This window comes from Clytia hemisphaerica, unplaced genomic scaffold (genome assembly GCF_902728285.1).
Source record: "Clytia hemisphaerica strain Z4C2 unplaced genomic scaffold, Clytia hemisphaerica genome assembly, whole genome shotgun sequence".
NCBI lineage: Eukaryota > Metazoa > Cnidaria > Hydrozoa > Leptothecata > Clytiidae > Clytia > Clytia hemisphaerica.
In genome coordinates, this window is record NW_027103595.1 from 2,233,178 (window position 1) to 2,259,161 (window position 25,984).

The 25,984-nt window shown below is 35.5% G+C and overlaps 2 protein-coding genes and 1 long non-coding RNA gene across 3 annotated transcripts; all 3 read left to right on the plus strand.

Annotated features, from left to right (window-relative positions):
* The first annotated feature begins 16,248 nt into the window (after positions 1–16,248).
* Positions 16,249–18,396, plus strand: LOC136801692 (uncharacterized). The gene is made up of 3 exons (XR_010845903.1): positions 16,249–16,521; positions 17,674–17,797; positions 18,295–18,396. It is a non-coding gene; the product is annotated as an uncharacterized lncRNA (long non-coding RNA).
* An 878-nt stretch (positions 18,397–19,274) lies between these two features.
* Positions 19,275–20,790, plus strand: LOC136801693 (uncharacterized). Its single transcript, XM_067058337.1, has 4 exons — positions 19,275–19,488; positions 19,723–20,058; positions 20,207–20,355; positions 20,687–20,790. Exons 1-4 carry the CDS (start codon positions 19,278–19,280, stop codon positions 20,756–20,758), a joined length of 768 nt encoding a protein of 255 aa, XP_066914438.1. The 5' UTR covers positions 19,275–19,277; the 3' UTR covers positions 20,759–20,790.
* A 208-nt stretch (positions 20,791–20,998) lies between these two features.
* Positions 20,999–25,984, plus strand: LOC136801698 (repetitive organellar protein-like). Its single transcript, XM_067058345.1, has 9 exons — positions 20,999–21,237; positions 21,350–21,450; positions 22,202–22,517; positions 22,870–22,964; positions 23,663–23,868; positions 24,165–24,291; positions 24,636–24,695; positions 24,901–24,969; positions 25,081–25,984. Exons 3-9 carry the CDS (start codon positions 22,297–22,299, stop codon positions 25,515–25,517), a joined length of 1,215 nt encoding a protein of 404 aa, XP_066914446.1. The 5' UTR covers positions 20,999–21,237; positions 21,350–21,450; positions 22,202–22,296; the 3' UTR covers positions 25,518–25,984.

Here is a 25,984-nt window from a genome sequence, read left to right on the forward strand (position 1 = left end):
AATAAGGCTCTGTTGCCGTCGGAATTTACCTAGAAGGACCACTGTTTCGGGCCCGTATTTGAAGGAACGTGGTCTCGTTTTTACACATTGCCTGACACAAAGTTAGCAGAAGTGGGAACAAGGGCAAAAGTGGCAAAAGTGTAAGCGAAACAATTTGCCCCTTTGTTGATATGGGAATTCAATTATAATCACTTTTCTTTTGTCATCATCGATCGGCGATCTCGAGGAATCTCCTTTCCTGACTTGAAATTATGTCATCTTCTCTCTTGAGATACTTTGAAACAAAAAAGATTTCAGGGGATCCCTCTGCAAAACACTAATTCGTGTTCGTTGAAGCCATTACTGCTAGAGATGCTCCGAGCGTCTCTAAGTCATAAATTTCACGTTCTTTTTTCTTCATTTACAAAAGGAGCATGCTTTTCACTCGCAAATTCTGATTTCGTCTATTCAGAAAACTGTAACGAAATCGTAAAAACTTTTTTTTTAAACCAGAGGGTGATTCCTTTTTAAACTTTGGTTTAAGTAATGAGAAGCGTGCCGTTAAATACAAAAGGAATATAAAAGAAACATGTAGACCTAATTGCTTTAAACCTTGGTCTAAGATATGTTATAAGAAAAATAAATATGCACATATTTCGCGAAATCTCTTGTTTACTTTGTAAGAACTGATTCCCAAAAGTTATATCACCCTCTATTAAGAGTCATTGATTTGATTCTTATAAAGTAAATGCTTATAAGAAATATGAATATGCTCATTGTGCGACATCCCTTGTTTACTTTGTAAAAACTAATTCCCGAAGGGGATATAACCGTCTATCAAGAGAAATTGATTCGATTCTTATTGCCCACGCAGGAGCATAGCGACGAGGAGGCACTCATAGCTTCAAACATAGATATTGGACTAGAATCTCGAAATTTTTTTGTGTGTGTTGTCGCGCAAGCATCCCCGTAGACGATCCTATCGTCTACACAAAATCACTTTAAAGGGAATAGTTTAGGAGAGGCGTGATAAATTCGGGTGGAGTAAGCAGTGGCGGAGAAGTTTACAGTTTCTTCGAAACTCTACCGCCACTTTTTTCCCGTAAACCGCCCTCACGCCCTAACTCTTTCTCGCATTTACTTTGAACGGACGATAGCATCGTCTAGCATCCCCGTAGCTAGTCTCTTCCGTAAATGTTCGGTTTTTTTCGAGACGGCAGTAACAATGATTTCAATTCTTTTTCCGGAATCTTTAAAGAAATTTGCTCAAGTTATCAAATGTACATTTGATATTTTTTGTTCAAACTGTAATTTATCTTTGTCTGTTATTTTATTAATAACTACCTTTATTGTTTATAGAGCTTCTTGAGCTTTAAGGACCATCATATGGTCGTAACTCGGGAAGGTCTTTCTTAACTTGGTAAAACAAGATACCAGCAAAGTAAAAAAAGTAGAATGTACGCATATGAAACCAAAATTGAATGACAATCAATGTGAACAAACTTTTTTTTTTGGTCTTCAAAATAGATTTACCTCACTTAGAGTGTTTTCACTGTTTGTTCAGTGTGGTAAATCTATTTTAAAAACCTGAAAAAAGTTTGTTTACGTTCGTTTAACTTTATAGGTGCACATTCAACTTTGACTTTTTCATACAGTTGTGATAGCCTACGTAATAACTTACGCTCCAGTGGTTTGGTGAAATAGCTCCAATTCTGGCTATCCAAGTTAGGATGGACCTACCGGAAGGCATTTAACGGTGGTTAGACTAGGCACACAGACAGTCATATAGAAACATTAGAAAGTGAAAGTATATAGCTATAAACTCAAAAAGTCTAGCTTCCTGAAGGCACGTCTCTTCATTGTCTGTGCTGTGAACATCTTAATGGCTTCAATCCTTTCAGCTTGGAGAAAAGATTGCATCAGAAAAAGTACTATGCTATGCATTTGAAAAACAATTGAGGCGTATTTCAACTTTTCTCGACTCTACGTCTGAATGGTTATTTTTCTTTTGACAAACAACATAGAAGATTTTGCTTGAGAAGTGCAATCACAGCGTAGGCAAGTGGATCCCGGGCCTTAACTACAATCATGGTAAAAAAAGAATGAGAATTCCGGTTATTTTAACGTTTTTCAAGATTTAAAGTTCTGGCGAGAAAGTCGATTTTGGGCTATCTCTTTAACTTAATCGAATATTTCAATTTGAGAGGGGTAGACAGACTTCCAGGCTATACTCTGAGCCTTATTGGACTATTTTTGAAACTTTGGATCCTCGGATCCTAAGGTCTTAAGTCTTAAGTCTAGCATTGAAACTCAGAGTTAAAACTCTACACTTCAAACCTACTTTAGAGCACTTACAAATCGATTGTGGTTTCAAAACTTCCCGGTGGATTTCCCTTTTTTCTCAAATATTACGACCATGATTGTAGGACTGGTTTCTATTTCACCCTATTTAAGATGGCGCAGAACTTTTTCATAAATTTATACACAGTATTCTTTTGACTATTGTTCAATAGGCAAAGTAGCAATAGAGAATTGTTGAAATATAGCAGCCAATGAAAAAAAAAACAAGCTATTTCTGATTGGTTACCTTGTTGATTTATTCACTGCTATATATTTCACTCTCATATATTTTGCCTACAATCTAAGATCTCTGCGGCATTATCGGAAAAGGTCTATTATGAATGATTATGACATATATTGTTGTAAGAAAGAAACTAGGGGAAAAAGGACAAACAAGGAAATATGAAATTTAGTAAGATAATGATACCATAATATTATTGAGTGTAGTGAGAGCATGGAGATTAGCTAGAGTACTGAGTGAGTGTAGTGAGTGAGTGGGGTGAGTGTAGTGAGTGGGATGAGTTTAGTGAGTGGGGTGAGTTTAGTGAGAGCATGGAGATTAGCTAAACTGAGTGAGTGTAGTGAGTATAATGAGTGAGTGTGGTGAGTGTAGTGAGTGGGATGAGTGTGGTGAGTGTAGTGAGTGGGGTGAGTGGGGTGAGTGTAGTGAGTGGGGTGAGTTTAGTGAGAGCATAGAGATTAGCTAAACGGAGTGAGTGTAGTGAGTATACTGAGTGAGTGTAGTGAGTATACTGAGTGAGTGGGGTGAGTGTAGTGAGTGTAGTGAGTGGGGTGAGTGGGGTGAGTTTAGTGAGAACATTGAGTGTAGTGAGAGCATGGAGATTAGCTAAACTGAGTGAGTGTAGTGAGTATACTGAGTGAGTGTGGTGAGTGTAGTGAGTGGGATGAGTGTGGTGAGTGTAGTGAGTGGGGTGAGTGGGGTGAGTGTAGTGAGTTGGGTGAGTTTAGTGAGAGCATAGAGATTAGCTACATGTTTTTTTTTTTATAAGCATTGCACTTATAAGCATATCTAGGCTCAGATATGGGGAAAAATTAAGCATATGGCAAGCATTACCTCGAGCCTACGAAAAATGTTTTTTTTCCTGATTTTGGCTTGTTTTGGCTGGAATTTTATGGATTTTCAGTATTTCCCTAAATTTATGCTTTAGATTTAAGCATCCCCTCAAGCATTTTTCAGCCTTATTAAGCTTTTAACTTAAGCATCTCTGAGCCTGTTTTCGGATTTTTGTATGCTTATAAAAAAAAAAACATGTAAACGGAGTGAGTGTAGTGAGTATACTGAGTGAGTGGGGTGAGTGGGGTGAGTGTAGTGAGTGGGGTGAGTGAGTGGGGTGAGTGGGATGAGTGTAGTGAGTGGGGTGAGTTTAGTGAGAACATTGAGTTTAGTGAGGGCATAGAGATTAGCTAAACGGAGTGAGTGTAGTGAGTATACTGAGTGAGTGGGGTGAGTGGGGTGAGTGTAGTGAGTGGGGTGAGTGGGGTGAGTTTAGTGAGTTTAGTGAGAGCATAGAGATTAGCTAAACGGAGTGAGTGTAGTGAGTATACTGAGTGAGTAGGGTGAGTGTAGTGAGTGTAGTGAGTGGGGTGAGTTTAGTGAGAACATTGAGTTTAGTGAGAGCATAGAGATTAGCTAAACGGAGTGAGTGTAGTGAGTATACTGAGTGAGTAGGGTGAGTGTAGTGAGTGTAGTGAGTGGGGTGAGTGGGGTGAGTTTAGTGAGAACATTGAGTGTAGTGAGAGCATAGAGAATAGCTGAACGGAGTGAGTGTAGTGAGTATACTGAGTGAGTGGGGTGAGTGTAGTGAGTGTAGTGAGTGGGGTGAGTGGGGTGAGTTTATTGAGAACATTGAGTTTAGTGAGAGCATAGAGATTAGCTAAACGGAGTGAGTGTAGTGAGTATACTGAGTGAGTGGGGTGAGTGGTAGTAGTGTAGTAAGTGGGGTGAGTGGGTGAGTTTAGTGAGAAATTGAGTTTAGTGAGAGCAGAGATTAGCTAAACGGAGTGAGTGTAGTGAGTATACTGAGTGAGTGGGGTGAGTGTAGTGAGTGTAGTGAGTGTAGTGAGTGGGGTGAGTGGGGTGAGTTTAGTGAGAACATTGAGTTTAGTGAGAGCATAGAGATTAGCTAAACGGAGTGAGTGTAGTGAGTATACTGAGTGAGTGGGGTGAGTGGGGTGAGTTTAGTGAGAACATTGAGTTTAGTGAGAGCATAGAGATTAGCTAAACGGAGTGAGTGTAGTGAGTATACTGAGTGAGTGGGGTGAGTGTAGTGAGTGTAGTGAGTGGGGTGAGTTTAGTGAGAACATTGAGTTTAGTGAGAGCATAGAGATTAGCTAAACGGAGTGAGTGTAGTGAGTATACTGAGTGAGTGGGGTGAGTGTAGTGAGTGTAGTGAGTGGGGTGAGTGGGGTGAGTTTAGTGAGAACATTGAGTTTAGTGAGAGCATAGAGATTAGCTAAACGGAGTGAGTCTAGTGAGTATACTGAGTGAGTGGGGTGAGTGTAGTGAGTGTAGTGAGTGTAGTGAGTGGGGTGAGTGGGGTGAGTTTAGTGAGAACATTGAGTTTAGTGAGAGCATAGAGATTAGCTAAACGGAGTGAGTGTAGTGAGTATACTGAGTGAGTGGGGTGAGTGTAGTGAGTGTAGTGAGTGGGGTGAGTGGGGTGAGTTTAGTGAGAACATTGAGTTTAGTGAGAGCATAGAGATTAGCTAAACGGAGTGAGTGTAGTGAGTATACTGAGTGAGTGGGGTGAGTGTAGTGTGTGTAGTGAGTGGGGTGAGTGGGGTGAGTTTAGTGAGAACATTGAGTGTAGTGAGAGCATGGAGATTAGCTAAACTGAGTGAGTGTAGTGTAGTTATAGTAATTTGTGTATTGTAACATGGGTGTAATATGCACGGTAGCTCTGGACATGTTGTCGATGTTGGCCATACACGTAATTATCATGCACCAGGTCCTTTCCGCTTTATAGCTATGATGAACTTTATGTCATTTATCCATGTATGGACCCTAAAAAGTGCTCTATAAAGTGGGACTTTTTATTTTTGCAAAAAGAAAAAGGGACCTTGAATGGGACTGAAATTCCTACAAACGGGGGAATGATTTTTCTACAGTATGTTGATTTTTTGCAACCATACTTGGGATTTTTTAAGGTTAAAAAAGGTAACCTGACCAGCGACGCATATCCCTGGTTACCTATTTTCCCCTAGTATAAGTACCATGGGTAGCTTCTCCTTATATTGTATATAGCTGGTAATTTATGAAAATGATGATAGCTAGTCGAACGTATATTTTTTGAACTTTTTGTACAAGAAACTTCTGGCATCTGATCATTATCATTACCTTTTCACTTTTCATCCGCCATATGTACGTGCAAAATTATGGCAGCAAATCTGCCGTGGTGAGATTTCTTAGGAAAATATGCAAAACCTATGCAAGAAAATAGTATTAATATAAAACTTTTAAAGTGGTTATCTTGTAGAAATAAGATTGAAATCTCTTGAAAACCAAAAATAATTATCTCCTCTCATTAGAACATGCCCTTCAAAAAACCATAACATTAGCCATAAACTCAAGCTGAAAAATCAGCAGCGAAGGTGCAAGTATAACCCTTATTTGGCTGAGGACAAATTATTCTCCTGGGAATAGTGCAGCTGAAATGATGTCATGTTTCAAATCAAAACATTGATCTCAAGCCCCTGATTAATGGCAGCAAAATACTTGTTTTTACAAGTCTTGCGTCTTGCGCTGGACCTCGTAGATCAAAACGGGGGTTTTAATATTTTCATGCACGGGAAAGAAAGTATGACGTCATAATTACTGCTTTCAATTGCATGTTTATTGTGTGTAAGATGCTTTGTTGGCTTTTTAATTTTTGTGTGAACTTGCATATGTTTTGCATATTTTCCAACTAAATCCAACCACGTCATGTATATAGGGCATTTTTATAATACAAAAAAAATATTTGTAGAATTGTGGATAGGAATTAGAAAAGCATTGGACTTGATACCTTCAGTGTATTAATTTTGGCAGTGATTAAATTTGGCGGATTTTGCCGGTTTTGGTAAGATCCGCCAAATTAAATACCCGCCAAAATTTAAAAAATTGGTTGTCCGTCAAGGTAGAAAATGACGAAAATGAGTTGGACGACACGAAAACAACTTTTGTCTATATGGCATTAGTTTCATTTCAGGCAAGGTGATTATTGATGTCACCACTATTGGGTTCTATACTTTTTACCCTGTTTAACTTTGCCACCCCATTTTTTTGACCTGCAATATATATTTTTTGATAGCGGAATGGAAAATGAAAATTTAATCGTCCTTCCATCAGGCACCACAAAGAAAATGCTAAATGCTTTGAAAAAAAAAGTGTTCGACAAAATTACACAGGGTATGATGAAATTTGACTCAACTTTGATTTTACTTGCAAAATAGGAATACACCCTTTAACCCTATTCGTACTAGGGGGGGGCTCTTTCTGTTCGGAGGTCAAACTATTGCTAATAGCTCCTGAAATAATAGAGCTTATGCCGTGAAATCTTCTGTAAATTCCTAACTTTTATTTAGCTTCAAAATAATAAAAAATTTGACACCTAAATATTTTCACACCTTGAGCATGATGACTTTTCTGACAGTAAGGTGTCACAAAAATTGACACTTTTCCAATACAAATTTATTTTCATTGTCAAATATATCGTTTAAACCGTAATTTATTGAATATTTAGGATAAAATAAGCATTTTAAACTCAGGCAACTTTTTTCTAAAGCCTTTGTTAGAATACAATAGCTATTTATAAGAACAAAGGAAATTTTCGGTTTTTGCTCACTTTGGGCATGATGAGTGACGTCATCAAAAAAATTTTTTGTCAAAAGTTACCTTACGTCACAATGATCTTGTGTGCCAAATTTCATCCAAAAAGACCCACTAGATCAAAAGTTAAGGGGTGGTACAGGAAAAGCCCCCCCTAGTTCTGAACCGCCCCTAAAAGCCTAGTATGAATAGGGTTAATTACATCATAGGAATCATGTAGAGGTTAGTTTTGACTATATTGTAGATCTGGTGACAGGGTTAGAAAGGGAATGTCCAATAATAGACAATCCTACAGCTACAGTTAATACATTTTAAACACTGATCCTTATAATTGTAGATGTCAGATGTAATACAATGTAACTATATGAAAGCTGCACTTCACCGTCTTAACGCAACAGTTCATTCGTATCCAATCAAAATGTAAAATATGACCTATTCAATGAACAATTTCCTCATTTAAATCTCGATGCTACCACATTTTATCGACATTTAAAACGTTTTACCAAACAATGTCGTGGCAAAGTGAGCCCTGCTGTTAAGGCTACGCTGCTGAAAAAATATTCAATTGATGCATGGAATAGGCTTGATACTGATTACAAAAAGCTACATACATCAAATTTATGTAAGCCATGTCAGTTCATGATCATTGGTCATACACCACTGAGACCCATCCCTCAACTTCCATCTCATGATGTCTCAAACTCCTCCAATTCCACTTCCACACCATGCAACTTTCCTCAAACACCAACATCTTTGTCTGTTCCAAATTCCTTAATTTCACCCACATCGTCGTCCATTTCACAACCCTTAACACCAATCCAAATTTCATCGAGCTCTTCTCAATTATGTTCCACACCAATCACAGAAGCATCTTCCTCATGCTCAGCCATTAAAACTCCAACAACACCTTTTTCCACCCTTACCATTCAACTACCACAACCCAGTGAGAAACAATCTGTGCGATTTGAAAAAGAGACAGCCAATCAAGTTTTAAAGGCTGCTACCCACTCAGCATTTTATGGTTGTCGAACAAGGCGCACGGCTTAATTATTGCATAAATTACATAAATCAAGCCTTCAAAGGCTGTCGCCTTGAGCGCACCAAGAGTTGAAACTTTTTAACTTTTTTCGCGAAGCTGAACTGCTCACCCTTTGTTTTTATTAAATCAACCAATCATAAAAGAGCATTTTTTTCTTGTCTCGTGTGCAAAAGATGTGTATCATGTGCAAACAGATGATAAACAAGAGAAGAGAGAAAAACATGTGCTGCAGAGTGGAATGAGAAAAGCGTACAGCGACCAAAGCGCCCGAGCCGTGCGTCTTGTTTGCCGACCATAAAATGCTGAGTGGGTAGCGGCCTTAAAAGAGTTAAATGAGACATTTAATAAAGTATATGGCAAAGACTTCACTGTAGTCTGGGAGCAGAATTCAATATGTCGAGTTATAGACGACTTTGCTTAACCCAGAAGGTGAATGGGATTGTTATACATCGTTGGAACGGAAATTTTATGCTGATTATGGAAACCCGGGTCTTAAAAAATCTATCCTGGACAAAATTGCAAACGAGGCTGGAGTTTGCACTCCGTCGTGGTGTTTTTTCGATTTTACCTGTTTTAGAAAAATGCTTACTCTCAGCAAAGTAAACGGTTTTAGAATTTCATTTTTTGTGCAAAATGCTTTCAATAGAATGGGTTAATAGAAAAAAATTAAAAAATCTCGAAAAAAAATTTTTTTGCACTCCATCTCGGAGGATTTTGGCGAAAAATCGATGTTTTTTCTTAAAATTCGTCAAAAACTAGTCTATAAACCACTGAAATTATGTCAAAATAAGTCCAAAAATACTTTCCTGCTAAAAATACTATATAAAAGAATAAGAAAATATAACAAAATAAAGAAAAATCGGCTCAAAACGCTATTTTGCACTCCCCCGTTGGTGTTTTTAATGAAAAAACGTGATTTTGGTGTTTTTGAAAAAAATATAACATTTTCTAGCTTTTCCTTTGATCTACGACTGGAAATCCTATTCTTCTCTTGGAATCATTTTTATCCAAGACAAAATGCTAAAATATTCTGAATAATGACCCTCCTTCGTTGGGATTTTAAGTCAAAATTCAGTAATTTTAAGTCAAAATTCAGTATTTTTACTTAAAATTCATCAAAAACTAGTCTATAAACAACTGAAATTATGTCAAAATAAGTCCAAAAATACTTTCCTATATATATAACAAAATAAAGAAAAATCGGCTTAAAACGCTATTTTGCACTCCCCCGTTGGTGTTTTTATTGAAAAACGAGATTTTTGTTTTTTTTGAAAAAAATATAACATTTTCTAGCTTTTCCTTTGATCTACGACTGGAAATCCTATCTTTCTCTTGGAATCATTTTTATCCAACACAAAATGCTAAAATATTCTGAAAAATGACCCTCCTTCGCTGGGGTTTTAAGTCAAAATTCAGTAATTCTAGGTCAAAATTCAGTAATTTTAAGTCAAATTTCAGTATTTTTACTAAAAAATTCATCAAAAACTAGTCTATAAACCATTGAAATTATGTCAAAATAAGTCCAAAAATACTTTCTTGCTAAAAATACTATAAAAGGATAAGAAAGTATAACAAAATAAAGAAAAATCGGCTTAAAACGCTCTTTTGCACTCCCCCGTTAGCGTTTTTATTGAAAAAACGAGATTTTTGGTGCTTTTGAAAAATATATAACATTTTCTAGCTTTTCCTTTGATCTACGACTGGAAATCCTTTCTTTCTCTTAGAATAATTTTTATCCAACACAAAATGCTAAAATATTCTGAAAAATGACCCTCCTTTTTGCTGGGGTTTTAAGTCAAAATTCAGTAATTTTAAGTCAAAATTCAGTGTTTTTACTAAAAAATTCATCAAAAACTAGTCTATAAACCACTGAAATTGTGTCAAAGTAAGTCCAAAAATATTTCCCTGCTAAATGTTTTTAAAAGAACGAAGTATAAAAAAAGTAGGCCCAAAACGCTATTTTGCACTCCTCCATGAAAAATTGCTCTCCTTCGCCTGGGTTTTTAGGACGAAATTGCTATTGAAGATTCTTCACTTTCCAGCCGCATTGGGAGGTGCGGCGCTTATTTCGAAACTTAAACCTTAGTTACGGCGCTTACAAGAGGGTGGTATGGTGGCGCTTAATGGAGGAAATAAGGCGTTTAAGCTGCAAAAAATATTGTTGAAATAAGTTTTGAGCATTAATAACTGCTGAGACTTTCAAAACGAATAAATGCGGGATCTGAATGAAGTAATGTCGTAACTCAAACGTAGTAGTAGTAGTTTTAGTTTACATTTTCCGATCACAGCATATAGTAAAAGAATGAGGGCCCTGACTTAATTTCGACGTACAATTAGTATCGAGGAACTGAGGTTTTCGTGACGGAGGAGTCGCAACCGTAGTTTTCGGGGACAGGAGAAAATTTCGATTTTCACACCATGTTTTGGACTGATTTTTTAATGAAAACTAAGTACCTCAAACGCTACTTTTTATGGATATCTTTGCCTAACTTCTCAGTTAAGTTCATTGGGGGAAATGAGGCATTACGCATGCCATCACCTTCGTTAAAGTTAGTACAAAAACTTGGCAAAACAACAAAGCTTTCACTTGTTTAAGGACTATGACGGTTGGATAAGTATACAACGGGGACGTGCGGGCAAGTGCCAAACGTATTTGAAACAGGGGTGTACTAGTAAATTTCTAAATTTGAAGATAGTTTAGCGCCGCAGGCTATTTTTGGAAAACTCTTCATGAAGAATATAGTTCAGAAAGTGTTACGGAAATAATACCTAGATTCCATAGGTAAAATACCGAAAGGCTGAAGTTTTATGGGTATATTACCATCACTAGCAGCATTTTGAATATAAATACCGTACATATTTTACAAAATACCGAAATACCGAACCGAAAAAGGCCGATACCGTGTCACCGAAAACCCTGAAATTCGCATTCGCATTGTTCCATTTGGGTACTCTTTTGTACTTTTGTAGTGGGGGGGGGATCGTTTTGCATTTTTTCAAAATTTTTACCTTCAATATCATTTTATAACAACCCCCAATTTTATGAAATTTTCCTGAAAAATCGCTAAAACCTTCATTTTCCTAGGGCTTTTTAGCAAAATCATCATCGCCATCTACAATTAAGCGCAAAAGAGTAGAATAACAACAGTGGGATCGCAGAAAACTCATATCATAAAAGTGCTTCTTCATCACTCTATAAAAACCCACCCATGCATATTTTGAAGCTGGGGCATGCCCCACAAGCTTTTACAAGAGCTCGTCAACGGTCAACGGTAACACATTGATCTTGTTGTCCTAGATTACGTAGGATCTTCCCCACATTGATCAAGATATTGTAGACTTCATCAGCATGCAGGGAGTGAACGACCATTCCCGATGATTGTTGGAGAAGACAGTTTCAGTGGCAAAATTTTCCGGCAGCCAGTCCAAGTTGGAACATTTTGAACCTCTGTGACTTTAAAAAGCTCACTTAAGCACGATTTCAATGGATACTAACTAGTTTTTAATGAAATTTAAGCAAAGATACTCAACTTTGGCCTAACACCCAGCGAAGGAGGGTGATTTATTCAGATTCTTTTTGCATATGTGTTGGAAAAAATGATTCTAGGAGAAAACACAGGATTTCCAGCTTCGTAAATCAAAGGAAAACCTAAATAATTAATAATGTTATATTTTCTTCAAAAACACCAAAAATCCTGTTTTTCAATGAAAACGCCAACGGAGGAGTGCAAAATAGCGTCTGGAGCCCTCTTTTCTATTTCCTATACTTCATTCGTTTATAAACATTTAACAGGGAAGTATTTTTGGACTTATTTTGAGACAATTTCAGTGGTTTATAGACTAGCTTTTGATGAATTTTTTAGTAAAAATACTGAATTTTGACTTAAAATTACTGAATTTTGACTTAAAACCCCAGCGAAGGAGGGTCATTTTTCAGAATATCTTAGCATTTTGTGTTGGATAATAATGATGCCAAGAGAAAGATAGGAGAAAGATAGGATTTCCAGTCGTAGATCAAAGGAAAAGCTAGAAAATGTTATATTTTTTTCAAAAACACCAAAAATCTCATTTTTTTCAATAAAAACACCAACGGGGGAGTGCAAAATAGCGTTTTGAGCCGATTTTTCTTTATTTTGTTATAATTTCTTATTCTTTTATAGTAATTTTTGCAGGAAAGTATTTTTGGACTTACTTTGACATAATTTCAGTGGTTTATGGACTAGTTTTTGACGAATTGTAAGTAAAAATACTGAATTTTAGCTTACAAAATACTGAATTTGACTTAAAACCCCAGCAAAGGAGGGTCATTTTTCGGAATATTTTATCATTTTGTGTTGGATAAAAATGATACTAAGAGAAAGAAAGGATTTCCAGTCGTAGATCAAAGAAAAAGCTAGAAAATGTTATATTTTTTTCAAAAACACCAAAAATCACGTTTTTTCATTAAAAACACCAACGATGGAGTGCAAAATAGCTTTTTGAGCCGATTTTTCCTTATTTTGTTATAATTTCTTATTCTTTTATAGTAATTTTTGCAGGAAAGTATTTTTGGACTTACTTTGACATAATTTCAGTGGTTTATGGACTAGTTTTTGACGAATTGTAAGTAAAAATACTGAATTTTAGCTTACAAAATACTGAATTTGACTTAAAACCCCAGCAAAGGAGGGTCATTTTTCGGAATATTTTATCATTTTGTGTTGGATAAAAATGATACTAAGAGAAAGAAAGGATTTCCAGTCGTAGATCAAAGAAAAAGCTAGAAAATGTTATATTTTTTTCAAAAACACCAAAAATCTCATTTTTTCAATAAAAACACCAACGGGGGAGTGCAAAATAGCGTTTTGAGCCGATTTTTCTTTATTTTGTTATAATTTCTTATTCTTTTATAGTAATTTTTGCAGGAAAGTATTTTTGGACTTACTTTGACATAATTTCAGTGGTTTATGGACTAGTTTTTGACGAATTGTAAGTAAAAATACTGAATTTTAGCTTACAAAATACTGAATTTGACTTAAAACCCCAGCAAAGGAGGGTCATTTTTCGGAATATTTTATCATTTTGTGTTGGATAAAAATGATACTAAGAGAAAGAAAGGATTTCCAGTCGTAGATCAAAGAAAAAGCTAGAAAATGTTATATTTTTTTCAAAAACACCAAAAATCACGTTTTTTCATTAAAAACACCAACGATGGAGTGCAAAATAGCTTTTTGAGCCGATTTTTCCTTATTTTGTTATAATTTCTTATTCTTTTATAGTATTTTTAGCAGGAAAGTATTTTTGGACTTATTTTGACATAATTTCAGTGGTTTATAGACTAGTTTTTGACGAATTTTAAGAAAAAACATCGATTTTTCGCCAAAATCCTCCAAGATGGAGTGCAAAAGAAAATTTTTTCGACATTTTTGAATTTCTTTCTAATAACCCATTCTATTGACAGCATTTTGCATGAAAAATGAAATTCTAAACCTTTAACTTTGCTGACAGTAAGCAATTTTCTAGAACAGGTAAAATCGAAAAAACACCACGACGGAGTGCAAACTCCAGCCTCGTTTGCAATTTTGTCCAGGATAGACTTTTTAAGACCCGGGTTTCCATAATCAGCATAAAATTTCCGTTCCAACGATGTATAACAACCCCATTCACCTTCTGGGTTAAGCAAAATTGCTATTTTGTGATTCTGCTCCCAGACTACTGGGATGGGAGGTCGTCAGTAGTCCGACACTTTCTAGTCCGACAGTAAAAATGTCCGACGTTGGGTTTGACGAATGCGTCAGTATTCCGACAACAATTTTGTCCGACAACGAGTCAAAAAAAAACATATAAAAACGTAATATTAATCGCGGAAGAGGAGGCACATCTTTTATAAAAATCCAATGTTTCCATTTTGAGGTTAAGCCCATAATCCCGACTTTTCTTAAATTTTGGGAAGCTTGTTAGGATTAGGCTTTTAAGAGTCAAGAAATTGGATTTAGCTGTTTTTACGACCCTTCTTTAGTGATTTACAACCCTGATTGTTCCTTTATTTCTAACAAGAATCGCAAAATTGCGACTAAATATTTCCTTAAAAATGAAGGTCATTATTGACATATGTAAAAAGGGATAATTAGCCTTAGTAAAAGAAAGCAAGGTGAGAGTGACAAGTTACAATTCCAAGTCTTAAGTTGTTCAACAACTCTACAGATGTCGTGTCACCCTATTGAGGGTGAGCTTTTATCGTGAGAAAATAATATTTTAATCCACGCAAGTGGTAAAAAATACTTAGAGAAAATGGTACTATGAAAGCCCATTCTATACTCCTAAATGATAGTTGAAAGATCAGCAGTTGAGAGGGTTGATTAAAATAGAAATCGAAGCACACATAATAAAGTATACATATATATTTGTCCAGAAAGAACTGGCATGTTGTTTGCTTTGTTTTGGTATTTAAAAATATGTACTCATCAGTCCTAAAAAAAATAAAAATTTGAATATAATGAGGGCAATAAGTCTGGTTAAATGTTACTTTATTCACAAGATTTAAGGATTACTGAAAAAATACTACTGCAGATGAACTAAACTCAAAAACTAAAACTTTACAATAAATTTACATTAGGACAAAGTAAAAATCTATCTTTAATAGCAACAAAGAAAAGAATATGCCTCAAAGTTTTAAAGCATTTAAATAGCTTTAAACAGAGCTAGTCAGAGCTTCAATTCAGTTCAGTAGGTATAGAGAATTCAAGATTTGAAAAGAGACACTGCATTGGTTTACAAGACTAGAGAAAGATGTCAACCATCCACACGGTTCATGAAAAAAATAAAGTATTTATCAAAAAAAGGTTCTCTTTTTTTGGTAATCAATTCCAACAAACAACAATCAAGATACCCTAACAGGATCCCACGGTGTAGACAACAACAAAACCCACACCACCAAAATTGTAAAAATAAGTCAATATAATTTCTATCAACAATTTCTCGTCGTCGTAAGGTGTTTTTTTTCCAAAATTCTGATACCAATCATGGCTGGAGTCATCATGTGTAGGAAACAAAACTGTGTATAACAACAAAAGTTTATTGAAAATCATCCCACGGTCATGGTAAAGCTAAAGATTTATCAACCAAACAAAACTGACGCCAAGTCAAATCTGTCGATTAAAAATTTCCATGAAAATTACAATCACAATCGAAACTTATCTCATAAAATGCTTTTTTCAACATTCTGGAGGGTTCAAAGTTAGATGTATCATATGTAGAGCTAAGCAATACATGAAAAGTCATTTGCTATCCCATTTGCCATGAGATATATGAGTCAAGAAATCAAACAAAAACCAACAAGCCAGTCTGGAAAGAAGGAAAAGTCTACGCCGGATGCGCTCGATGAACTATTGACTATGGAAAGATGCGCCGATGGCGCGAAAATATTTTGTGTGCCGCTTAACATGCATGACGACTAAAAACCCAAATTAAATCCAGGCGATAAAGAAATTCTCCTTTTGACAAAAGGTAAAAATAATTCTCCTTTTGAAATTCACTTGCAACAAGTCTCTTCACTTTCATATGATCATGTCACATCGTGTTTATATGGGGTAACCAGAAAGTCAATCCACAAGAACAGCCATCTCCCTTTATTATGGAGTGTTCCAAAACTATTGGTAGGTTGTTTGGAAGTAAATAAAACCCACACAGTTTGATTTATTTTAAAGATTTTAACTTGAAAACAAACTGCATCTTTCTAGCAAATACTCATGTTTCAACCTGCTACATAACAATTGCCAGTCGGGTCTGCTACTAACATGTAATAGTTTTATTATAACTGGGCTTGAGAATCCGTAAGGAACTTGTAACATATATTATATATATAGTTTATCAGTCGACTTGAATCATGATGCATTACTTATAATTCACTGGATGCATTTTTCGCTGTGAAAATAAAAACGGGCGTCAGTCAGGGCGTACGGAAGGCGTTTTGACACGGGAAATTATGGAGAAAGCCCGTTTTAATAAATATTTCCCTTTTGGAAAGCGGGGAAATATTTAATTATGTCTAAATGCCGCCAAAATGAACTTTTATTAATAGTATCTCAGTGAAAAACCCTTATTCAAAATTCAACACTCTAAAATCTTTCGTTTTCGGACAAAAGTGACGTCGGAAAAAAGACTTTCAAATTTTAAATTTATTTTATAGATTCGGACTATTTTACTGTCGGACTAGAAAGTGTCGGACTAGTGACATGCACCCACTGGGATAATTTCAAAAGTTACTGAATCAGGTCTCCAACACCGGCTAACTGACAGTGAAAGGAAGAAGAATGTGAGGATCATTGAAAATAGAGTGAAAACAAATATAGAAAAGGTGAGTAGTCAAGAGAGATTTCAATAAGTATTATGTTTACTAGTCTAAAGATCCATACTCTCTAACCAAAACTTTCACCACTCAAACAAATGTCCCATCAAAGCTACTCAGTGAGAGTATGGTATTTATGTCCCAGTTTGAATTTGTAAACATTGGTTTGAATTTCGTGCCAAAAACAGCTGTTGATTGTACCTACTTATTCACTATATCTTTGCCCCTCCACTTTCAAAATCAAGGCATGGGCTCTGTTTTATAGGGGAGAGTTACTCATATTATATTCTTTGGAAAACCTCCAGAATCATCAAAGTTTTAAAATTTAAAATTGTTTTGCCTGCAGCGCCGCTTTTCTGTTTATTTCCTATGAACTTAAGTCAAAATATATAAAATTGCAAGGTACTTGCTGATAACTGTTACTGATTTTCAATATAGCTTTCCATCTAAATCCTCTCAAATTCAATATAAATTAGTACTTGGGCTTGTACCATGGAATTCCCACAAGTAAGCCCATGCTCAGAATAATTAATCTGATTTTTATAGCTTTCCATTTCTGAAACCTCTGAAATTTGATTTAAAAGTACAAAATGGGCTTGTATCATGGAATTCCCACAACTAAGCCCATGCTCTAAAGAATTGACCCCATTTTTAATAGCTTTCCACCTGAAACCTCTGAAATTTGATATAAAAGTACAAAATGGGCTTTACATGATGCAAGCTGATTGTGATTGTTGACCAGTAAATGTGCAGCCTTATGTAACTAACGCAAATCCCGACATGAAAGTAGCTGCCTACTAGAGTTTTAAAAGGTGCTCATCCTTGGATAAGCATGATCTCTAACAAACTAGGCTACGACTCTCGCAGCGTGGATTTGCTTGTTACGGCATTTCAAAATTTTTGCTCAGATTATTTTAAAACTTTTTTTATTTAAAATATTTTTCACATATTAGCAATAAAAATTCTTTAGACATCCTGAGATGAAAAAGGTTTTTGTCAAACTTTTGAAAGGGGGTAGAACCCAGAGGGGGAGCTGATATAGATATCTTTGAAAACATCTCAGAACTCAACAGTTATTTCTAATTATGTACTCGGTAGTATGCGATAATCAAACTTTACGTATAGAACGTATATAAGTTTGAGCATTTTTTGAATTGATAGGTGATGCATGCACGCTCTGTTGATATTCTCTTTGGTACTCGACAAAGTAAAGCACAATACGTTGATCAAAGGTCTGCGTTATATATGGAGTCAAAGAAAGATGCAGTTGCTCGCACAGAAAAGCGTAATTATCATTTTTTGAGTAATTTGTCACAGAGAAAAAAATTAGCCAGGGGGTGAACGAGTTTATGTAGAAGAAAACTATCTTTATTATCTGACGCCTTTAATAGCAACATTTGACTTCTTTACGTGTGTATAAGGAGAAATATGAACAACTAATCTTTGATAAGATTTGGACAAAAGATTTTTCTGCGATTTTTTTCAAAGTATAGTTAGCTAATACCATTATTCATAATTACAGTCTTGAAAATTGGATTCAAATCATTGATTCTTCTTTTATATACCAAATAAGAAAGGCTCCGTTATGTGTGTGACTCAGACGAATTGAAAAATCCCAATCAATACTGGATAAGATAGTTCAACTAGGAATTAGGGATATTTATAGTTCCCCAAATAGTACAGCTCTTTGCAAGAATGACTGAGGATAATAAGGGCAAAAAAAAATTGTTCCCTAGAATTCCTAAAATTTACTGCGTTACTAATGTCATTATTTTCTAACAGGTAAACTTGATGAGGAATCTGGCAAATTTAGAAAAAGACGCCACTGCACTAATTTCGAAGAGGTAGAGTTTGACAAGGCTGCTATGCTAGAAGAAGTTAGGGGTATGAAAGGTCAAAAGGTTAGTATAAGGAACTTTTTTATTATGATTAGCAAATCTTTGTTGAAATTATTCCGACCTTTGAAAGCACCAACAATATAATGTAAAAAATCTAAAGTCATTTTAAAATTTATTACACGTGCACGATCTCCCAGATTGGTGAATTCCCTGCTATTTATCGATTTTTTACAAAGGCTAATCAATCATCCTGTTGTTTTTTAGTTGATTTTGCAACATTTGGCAGACAAGTATAAAATTTCCAAGAAAGATGGTGCTGGTCAGGTTGTTAGAGAGTTTTTAGACAGCGAGAATGTTGATTTCAGAGAGTATGACAACAATTACATCAACACAACTAGAGCATCTAGACGGGCTTATCAGAAAATGTCAGGTATGCTGATGAGAGAAAAGGTTACATCATTCAATAGAACTGGCTTTGGCCTTTTTAAAATTAGTCCAAATTATGTAAAATGTTGAAGGGCTAATCTTTGCATTTACAACCACAAAACCAAAAATCTCAATTTTCATAAAAATGGACTTAGACCCCTTTGAATCAGGGTAGGCCCCTTTTGAATTAGGGGGGGGGAGTACTTGGACTTGGGCATTTTTTTTATTTAAGATAGTGAATTTTACTTTGAATAGATTAAAAGAATATAAAGTAGAAATCTTTTAGGCGATAATTGAATAGATTAAGTCCATGATAGTGTTGAATGTTATTAAAAAGAATATTGCGAGTTCAGCTACACGTTTTTTTATAAGAATACAGTAGTGTAATTTGACTAAGGGTCAAGTGTTCTTAAGAAATTGTCAAAATTGAAGGTGAAATATTCTTATAAACAAGGCGTGTTACGACTTTGTGTTTTCTTATCAGGAGGTCAATCGGTACCAATGCCCAAATGTTACTCACATATCAGAAAACAACTTTTGGAGAAGATTGAGAAAGGTGAAATTCTTCTTGGCGAGCTGATTGAGCCTAAAACATACATTCGGGTCAAATTGGAAGAAGGAAAACTGGTGAAGGAAACATTTCAAGTGCATGGACGAAAGCTGCCACTGGATGAAATACGACTTCGTATTTTTAATGAGCACAAAGCTCTAGGTATTTTCAACTATTTTTCGATCGCTTTCTTTTTATTTCATAATGTAATGCACCCTGGGTATTGCAGAACTTCAAGTGAAAAATCTTTCTAGAGTTAGAGAATTGAAAGTAGTCTTTTTAGGTTGGGTTTCCTGCATTGTCCATCAATTATTTAAAAAATAAAGAAAATCTTTTCAATTTTTTCACTTTGCTTGTCCGTCGATGAATTAATATTTATGTTCTATTTTTGCCTAGGGATACTTCGGGATTTGGAGGAGTACAAACGATATCTCGCTACGTGGGGAGACCACACGTCTATGCTAAGTTCAGGCTACCTACTTTACACCGTTAAAGTCATTTATTCCAAAGATATATTTTACACAGATTTTGAAATGGAAAATATCTTTAAGAAGTCTGTCAAGGTCCAGAGCTTAGTAGAAAAACCAGAGATTTACATTGTCGGTCAGTGCAAAGATTCAATTGCAGAGAAGCTTTCGTACGTCTCTAGTAGAATGGAAGATATTGAACAAATGAAAGAACCCTTTTACGTCGACGGAAAAAAGATAGAGGATTGCATGAGGTTTTTCATCGGTAATTTTTTTGTAATCGTTTTTGTAGAGGTCTTTTTCGTCATTTTCAATTCAAAGTGATTAATTTGACCTCATCTGATAATAAGCATAAACTGGCAAAAAGTTTTCAAAGATTTATCTTAATTTGAAATATTTTTTTTTTATTAAAGGTGATCATCCAGAATTGCAATTTGAAGCAGGTAATGCTCAAGGAGGAGATTACCCTTGCATGTGTGGTTGTTATTCTGGGCGCTTTGGAGACGCTGCATACGTTCTTGGGAATGGAAGAATACAGTCTTTGGAGAGTAGACGAGCAAAGGTAAGCACTTGGTAAAAATAACTATAAAAAAATAATATTAAAAACTACTAGTGACATAAATCTCAATAAAAAATAAAGCACCCTTAAAGCCATTGACCTCTTACATAGTTATAATGTATGTTGATTCAGCAGATTGAAATAAATAGAATCTTTTATATTGAATAAAGAAAAATGTGGAGCAAGATTTTTTTCTTCCTTTTATTTACAAATTTGAAAGGACTCTTTTATTAAAATTTTGCTGACATCAGTTTCAGACGAGTCGGGTGTATATAACACCGTATAATTCCTTTAATCAGTGAAACCTCAAAGTTATGTTTTACTTTTTTCAAAGATCACGATCGGACGTCTAGGACAACAGAGGGCTCTATCAGCCCTTATGAAAATATACGAGTTGACCCCTTAAGAACTGATTTATTTGATAGGAAGCTGATGAACCAGGTGAAAGGTATATTTTTTTAAATTAAAACTTACTTCTGCATGTTTTGAATTTTTTTTACACATTTTTTACATACTTATCGGCTATTGACCGCCGGGTTTTTAAAGTAATCCTGTTTCTTATTACAAGTCAGGCCAATTTTTTAGTAATAGGGGTAAAAAAGATTAAGTATTTATGTCTTTTTATCTACTAAGGCAAAGGTCTGAAAGATGAGTTACTTCAAATACTTAAATCACACATGACTGGTCTGGTCAGAGTTCCCGCAGTGTGTCATCTCAACAACTCGATATCGCTTCTATCCCGTAACATGGGTCAATATGAGATAAGCCCCGTTGAACCTTTACATGACATCAAAGGGCACATTAAAAACGTTTGGGAGATCTTTCCCACTTGCTGCAACGATGACCTTAAAGAATTCTTTGAAAATGAGCTGAACAACACTTTAGGTAAGAAAAATACAGCTTATTTGAAGGCGACACAAGTTGGTCTCTAATTTTCAAGGCTTAGTCTACAAAAACTATAAGAGCGTGACGATCAAATTATTTTATTCTAATACAGGAGACACCAAAGACACATACCGTGGTAGAGATTTCCGGCTTTCTGCACTATATATGTATATGGTAATGAATGACAATAAAGACTGCCCACCAGAAATTAAGGTGAATGAAAAGAAAGTTTCATATCAATATTGCCTTGAAACTGCTTACCCACCCCGAACTTAAGACTTGGTTAATATTATTTCCTGTGACTGTCGTCCATAAGTGTTTCTCCCCTCCCTTTACGTCTATCCCCCTTTTTGCAATATGTACTCTCGGGTGCCTAATAAACGTACATGTACGTTTATTTTTTTCGTGTCAAATTTCCCGCATGTACGCACCTTATTAGGACCTATATGTTTATTTATTTTGAAGAATTTTCCCGCCTGTACGTTTATTCCCTCCTGTACGTTTATTTATTTTGACCCGATTCATACTGGAAAAATTTTGTTATTTTTTGTTTTTAAACACTTAAAAGTAAGACGTGTAGAAAGGCCGTTAATTACATTCAAACGTTATGTGGGAGATTTGGAGTAGTAGTACTTGTCATTGATCTATAAGAGATATACCTATACATAAGTCAGTCGTTTCGACCTGGATGTTCTACTTTTGAAAAATTGGTAGATTTTTCCCTGTACGTTTATTTTAGACTGTATGTTTATTTATTTTAGCTCTGATTTCTTGCCTGTACGTTTATTTCAGCCTGTACGTTTATTAATTCCAATTGTATTTCCCCCCTGTACGTTTATTTTGGACCGTACGTTTATTAGGCACCCGAGAGTAGCTACCTCCAAGGAAACCACGATTTTTTCAGAACCTTCGTCGAGTTAAGTTTTGCCTCAGATATAGCTTACAATCATTTTTTCTATTGCAGGAATTTCACTTTAACCGAGCTTGGCATACTTACCAGCACAAAAACGAACCCCAAGAATTGTTTTAAGGGCGTATAACATCACCTATCGTCACATAATGCTTTGCAATCAGCTATTTGGTAAAAAACCTAAGATAACGAAGTTTTACGGCACATATTTTCATTCTTTAACGGTTCATCTCGCTGAAGTCATTCGTATCATCGCGCCCTCCTCCCTTTACACTGAGAGCGAAGAGGGTATTTTTGCCAGCATACGCGCCATAGTAAAGTCGACATCAAACAGGACAAAAGAATCAGTCAGGGATGTAGGTTTAATAAGGTAAGCGATTAAAACTGTAAAAAATTGATTCAAGCTTTTTCATTCGTAATTCAATGTTTAAAAATTGTACTCCAAACCCATCCCCACTGGATTTTTTAACCGTGGAACAATAGAATTTCTATCCCCATCGGGATTTCAATAGGAATTTTCATACCCACTGAGGAAAAAAGTTCCAGTGGGGCTGTGAGACAGGGGTGTTCTAAAGTTCATAACGTCCATATAACGTTAGATAAACGTTGAAACAACGTTTTGTGCCAGCGTGGTAAGTTTTAGCCATATTTCCAGGTGGGAAAAGTCTGTAGAGAGTTGTATCTTGGCCTCTTTAAAACTCTACTTTTAAAAAACTTTCCAGATACCAAACAGAGAAAGAGTTTCAACAAAACTATGGGACACGTGGTAACTCGAACAACAAAGAATCAAAAATTGCCCAGTTCCAAACACTTATCAGTAAGTAAATGTTTTAAACAATCGATGAAAAAAAATAAAATAGTTTGATATCATTTCCTTATTTTTTTTATGGTGAAAAAAGGTTCGTCAAGAATGGCCACAGAAAAACTTTTTTTCGGAGTAACTTAAAATCTTTAGTATTTCTTTCCTCCCTAAATTTGCCTGGTTTGACCCTTTTTCCGAAGAGTGTTATGTAAAATTTAGTGGGTGGTACCTTGCTTTTCCTTTTGAAAAATAGGACTGTATTGGAAACTTCCAGGTAGTTTAGGGGTAGTGTAACTGCACACACCCCTGTCTCTATCTTAGGGATAAAATCATGGCGCTAAATACAAATGGGGATGAAAATATCTTGCTTTTAATGGGTGGGGATTTTAAATTATATTGTGTACAGCTTAAAAATTCCAGTAGGATAGCCAAAATGTCAGTGTTTTTTTCCAATGGGGATGATAAGTTTTCTAATGGGGATGAAATTTCATGGTATTTGATCAACGGGGACGATTTTTTTGCCGATTTCTCTAGTGGGTAGATCCTACCGGGTCTTTGATACAGGGGTGTTTATATGAAGTCAGATTTTATATTTGTACACGATACAAAAGGGTGATGGTCCTTACTCAATCTCCATAAATACGAAAGTAAAGTAAAGATTTTCTATGCATCCCCACTGCCTGATTTACTAAAGAAAATCATTTCATTTCCAGCAAGCCACCCAAATTCAAGATTCCATCTCGGAGAGTGTGATAAAAGTTGGCCGAAACATCTGAAGCGCATTGTGGACTATGTGCTGGCAAGAAGCTGGTGGAAGCGAGAAGGAAACTATATCGTTTTTTTTGACGGGGAGGATGAATTTGAGAACAGAATGGAGGGACCCGAGTTATTAGATTTCAAGACAACTAACCTTGAGAAGGTAAACCCTTTTAAAAATCAACTTGAAGAAAATTAAAAAACAAAAAATGTTTTATTGACATCAATTCTATAGGATTTTTGTTTTGCGTGTATCTCATTACAATAAGATACCTCTCACCACACTAAAACCCCTTTTTTGTTTTTTAGCCAATTACTCAATTTTTAAGCAGACCCGAAACATTGATTAATTTGAATACAATATGAGTAGTAAGCTTGTTTTTCAAAGGATGTAGAATTTGGCTTTTTTGGAAGGATATTGAAAAATCAAACAGAATTTTTACCCCATTTTTTTCTAAGGTCCAACAAATCCTTACTAGCCAATGGAAAACCGTTCCAGAAGATATTTTGGAAGAGTTGGTTTGCGAACCTGAAATGAATGATGACACAGATGACAATAATGATCATAATGAGAATGAGAAAAAAGGTGATTGTCCAAATATTGCTTTCAATAATTTTCATATATGCTATCAAAGTAATCTAAAATTTTAAATCAGACCTTTCCAAATCAGATAACCATTCATCTAAGAAGAAAAATTACACAGTATAGACCTTTTCATAAATTACGCCACGAACATAACTTGCCTCGTTTTGACTAATTAACTAATTTTAAGCGGAGTTCATTAAAACTACTCTCTATTCATGAAGAAAGCATTTAATGTCTCAAGGGACAAAATCACTATGGTCATTGTTTGAAAACGAGGCAAGTGATGTTGGTGACGTAATTTATGAAAAGGTCTATTATGTTAAGTTATGAAATATCTCTTTTAGATTCAGAGGAAAATGACAAACTTCCAGAGACAATGGAAACCAACCAGGAAAAGCCAATGGGTAGGAAAAATTTAAAAGCAATGCAATGCCCATCATTTTTTTGTTTTTAAGGGCTCTGACCATAACAAAATGTACAAAATTTCTAGGGTGAGGGAGACTATGTGTATCCCTCAATCTTATATTATTTGGAAAATCTTACTGCCCCATAAACCCGTGAGTAATATCGTGCTTTGAAGTAAAATATTTTTCAATTATTACTTTATAGAGTTGAATATGATGGAGGCGACAGAAGAAAATTTCGTCAATGAAAATATGGCATCGACCAGTAAAAGAGGTTGGTCTTAGCTTTGGCTTTTCTAAACAAATTATTTATTTCATGAGCTATTAACATTAGTTTCCCCACCGAACACAAATAGTTAAATCATTTATTTTTAACTCATTTCAGAAGAAAGACTCCCTGATACCGACCTGTCATACCAATTGAAAACGAAAGTTGGTAAAAGTTTATATCATGTCTTTGGTATGACTAATGAAGTGAAAAGTTTTGATTCCCATCATCTCAAATTCCGTGATTATAAGTACGAATCAGATCGTGCGAAGTGCAATAATTTGATCACAAAATTTACGTCAGAATTGAAGAATATTTACCGTGATTCTGCAAAACAAGTTAAGGAATGGGAAGACGCTTATTTAAAGAAACATTTGACGGACCCGCTTTTTAAATACATGGATTCTGATATGAAAAAGATTTACATGAAAATGATAAATTCTAAATCACTTGGGAAAGAGTTACATCGGATCACCCAAAGTACCCTCATGTTTTTTTTTTATTTTCTTATCTCTGATCCTGTCTCTCTCTTTTCTGACTGTTTGAGTTTCTGAGTTTCTGAGACTTAGTTTCTCATTTCTGACTGAGTTTTCATACCTGTCAATCATTTGTCCATCAATTTCGACCAACCTAATTTTCGCACCGAGTGGGATTCGAAACACCACCAAAGAAAGACCTTCAGATTCGGAAGCCATCGCTCTATCCACTGAGCCATCGCCGCACAGCAAATCCTCGCAATTCATAACATATTATACCAAACTAGCAAAAGACGGGGGTAATGTTATTATAATATGGGTAAAAGTACCCCTTTTTTAAATCTGACTGAAATTCGAGCCGTTACTAGCAACCCTGCGGGGCCCAAGGCGCCGAGTATGCACCCGGCACAGTGACAAGCCGTTACTAGCAACCCTGACCCTACCTAACTGTTAGTTAATCAATTCCAAACAACAAAACCCCCGGAAAGGTGACTATCAGCGATCCGTGGATAAAAAAATAAAAAAATGAAAAATAAAAAAATGAA

Excerpts from the sequence above, each read along its gene's own strand:
- LOC136801693 (XM_067058337.1), top strand. The coding sequence starts at position 19,278 with ATGCCCAAATGTTACTCACATATCAGAAAACAACTTTTGGAGAAGATT. Across the intron at positions 19,489-19,722 it reads TAATGAGCACAAAGCTCTAG|GGATACTTCGGGATTTGGAG; the intron begins GTATTTTCAACT and ends ATTTTTGCCTAG. Across the intron at positions 20,356-20,686 it reads TGGAGAGTAGACGAGCAAAG|ATCACGATCGGACGTCTAGG; the intron begins GTAAGCACTTGG and ends CTTTTTTCAAAG.
- LOC136801698 (XM_067058345.1), top strand. The coding sequence starts at position 22,297 with ATGCTTTGCAATCAGCTATTTGGTAAAAAACCTAAGATAACGAAGTTT. Across the intron at positions 22,965-23,662 it reads CCAGTTCCAAACACTTATCA|CAAGCCACCCAAATTCAAGA; the intron begins GTAAGTAAATGT and ends TTTCATTTCCAG. Across the intron at positions 24,292-24,635 it reads TAATGAGAATGAGAAAAAAG|ATTCAGAGGAAAATGACAAA; the intron begins GTGATTGTCCAA and ends TATCTCTTTTAG.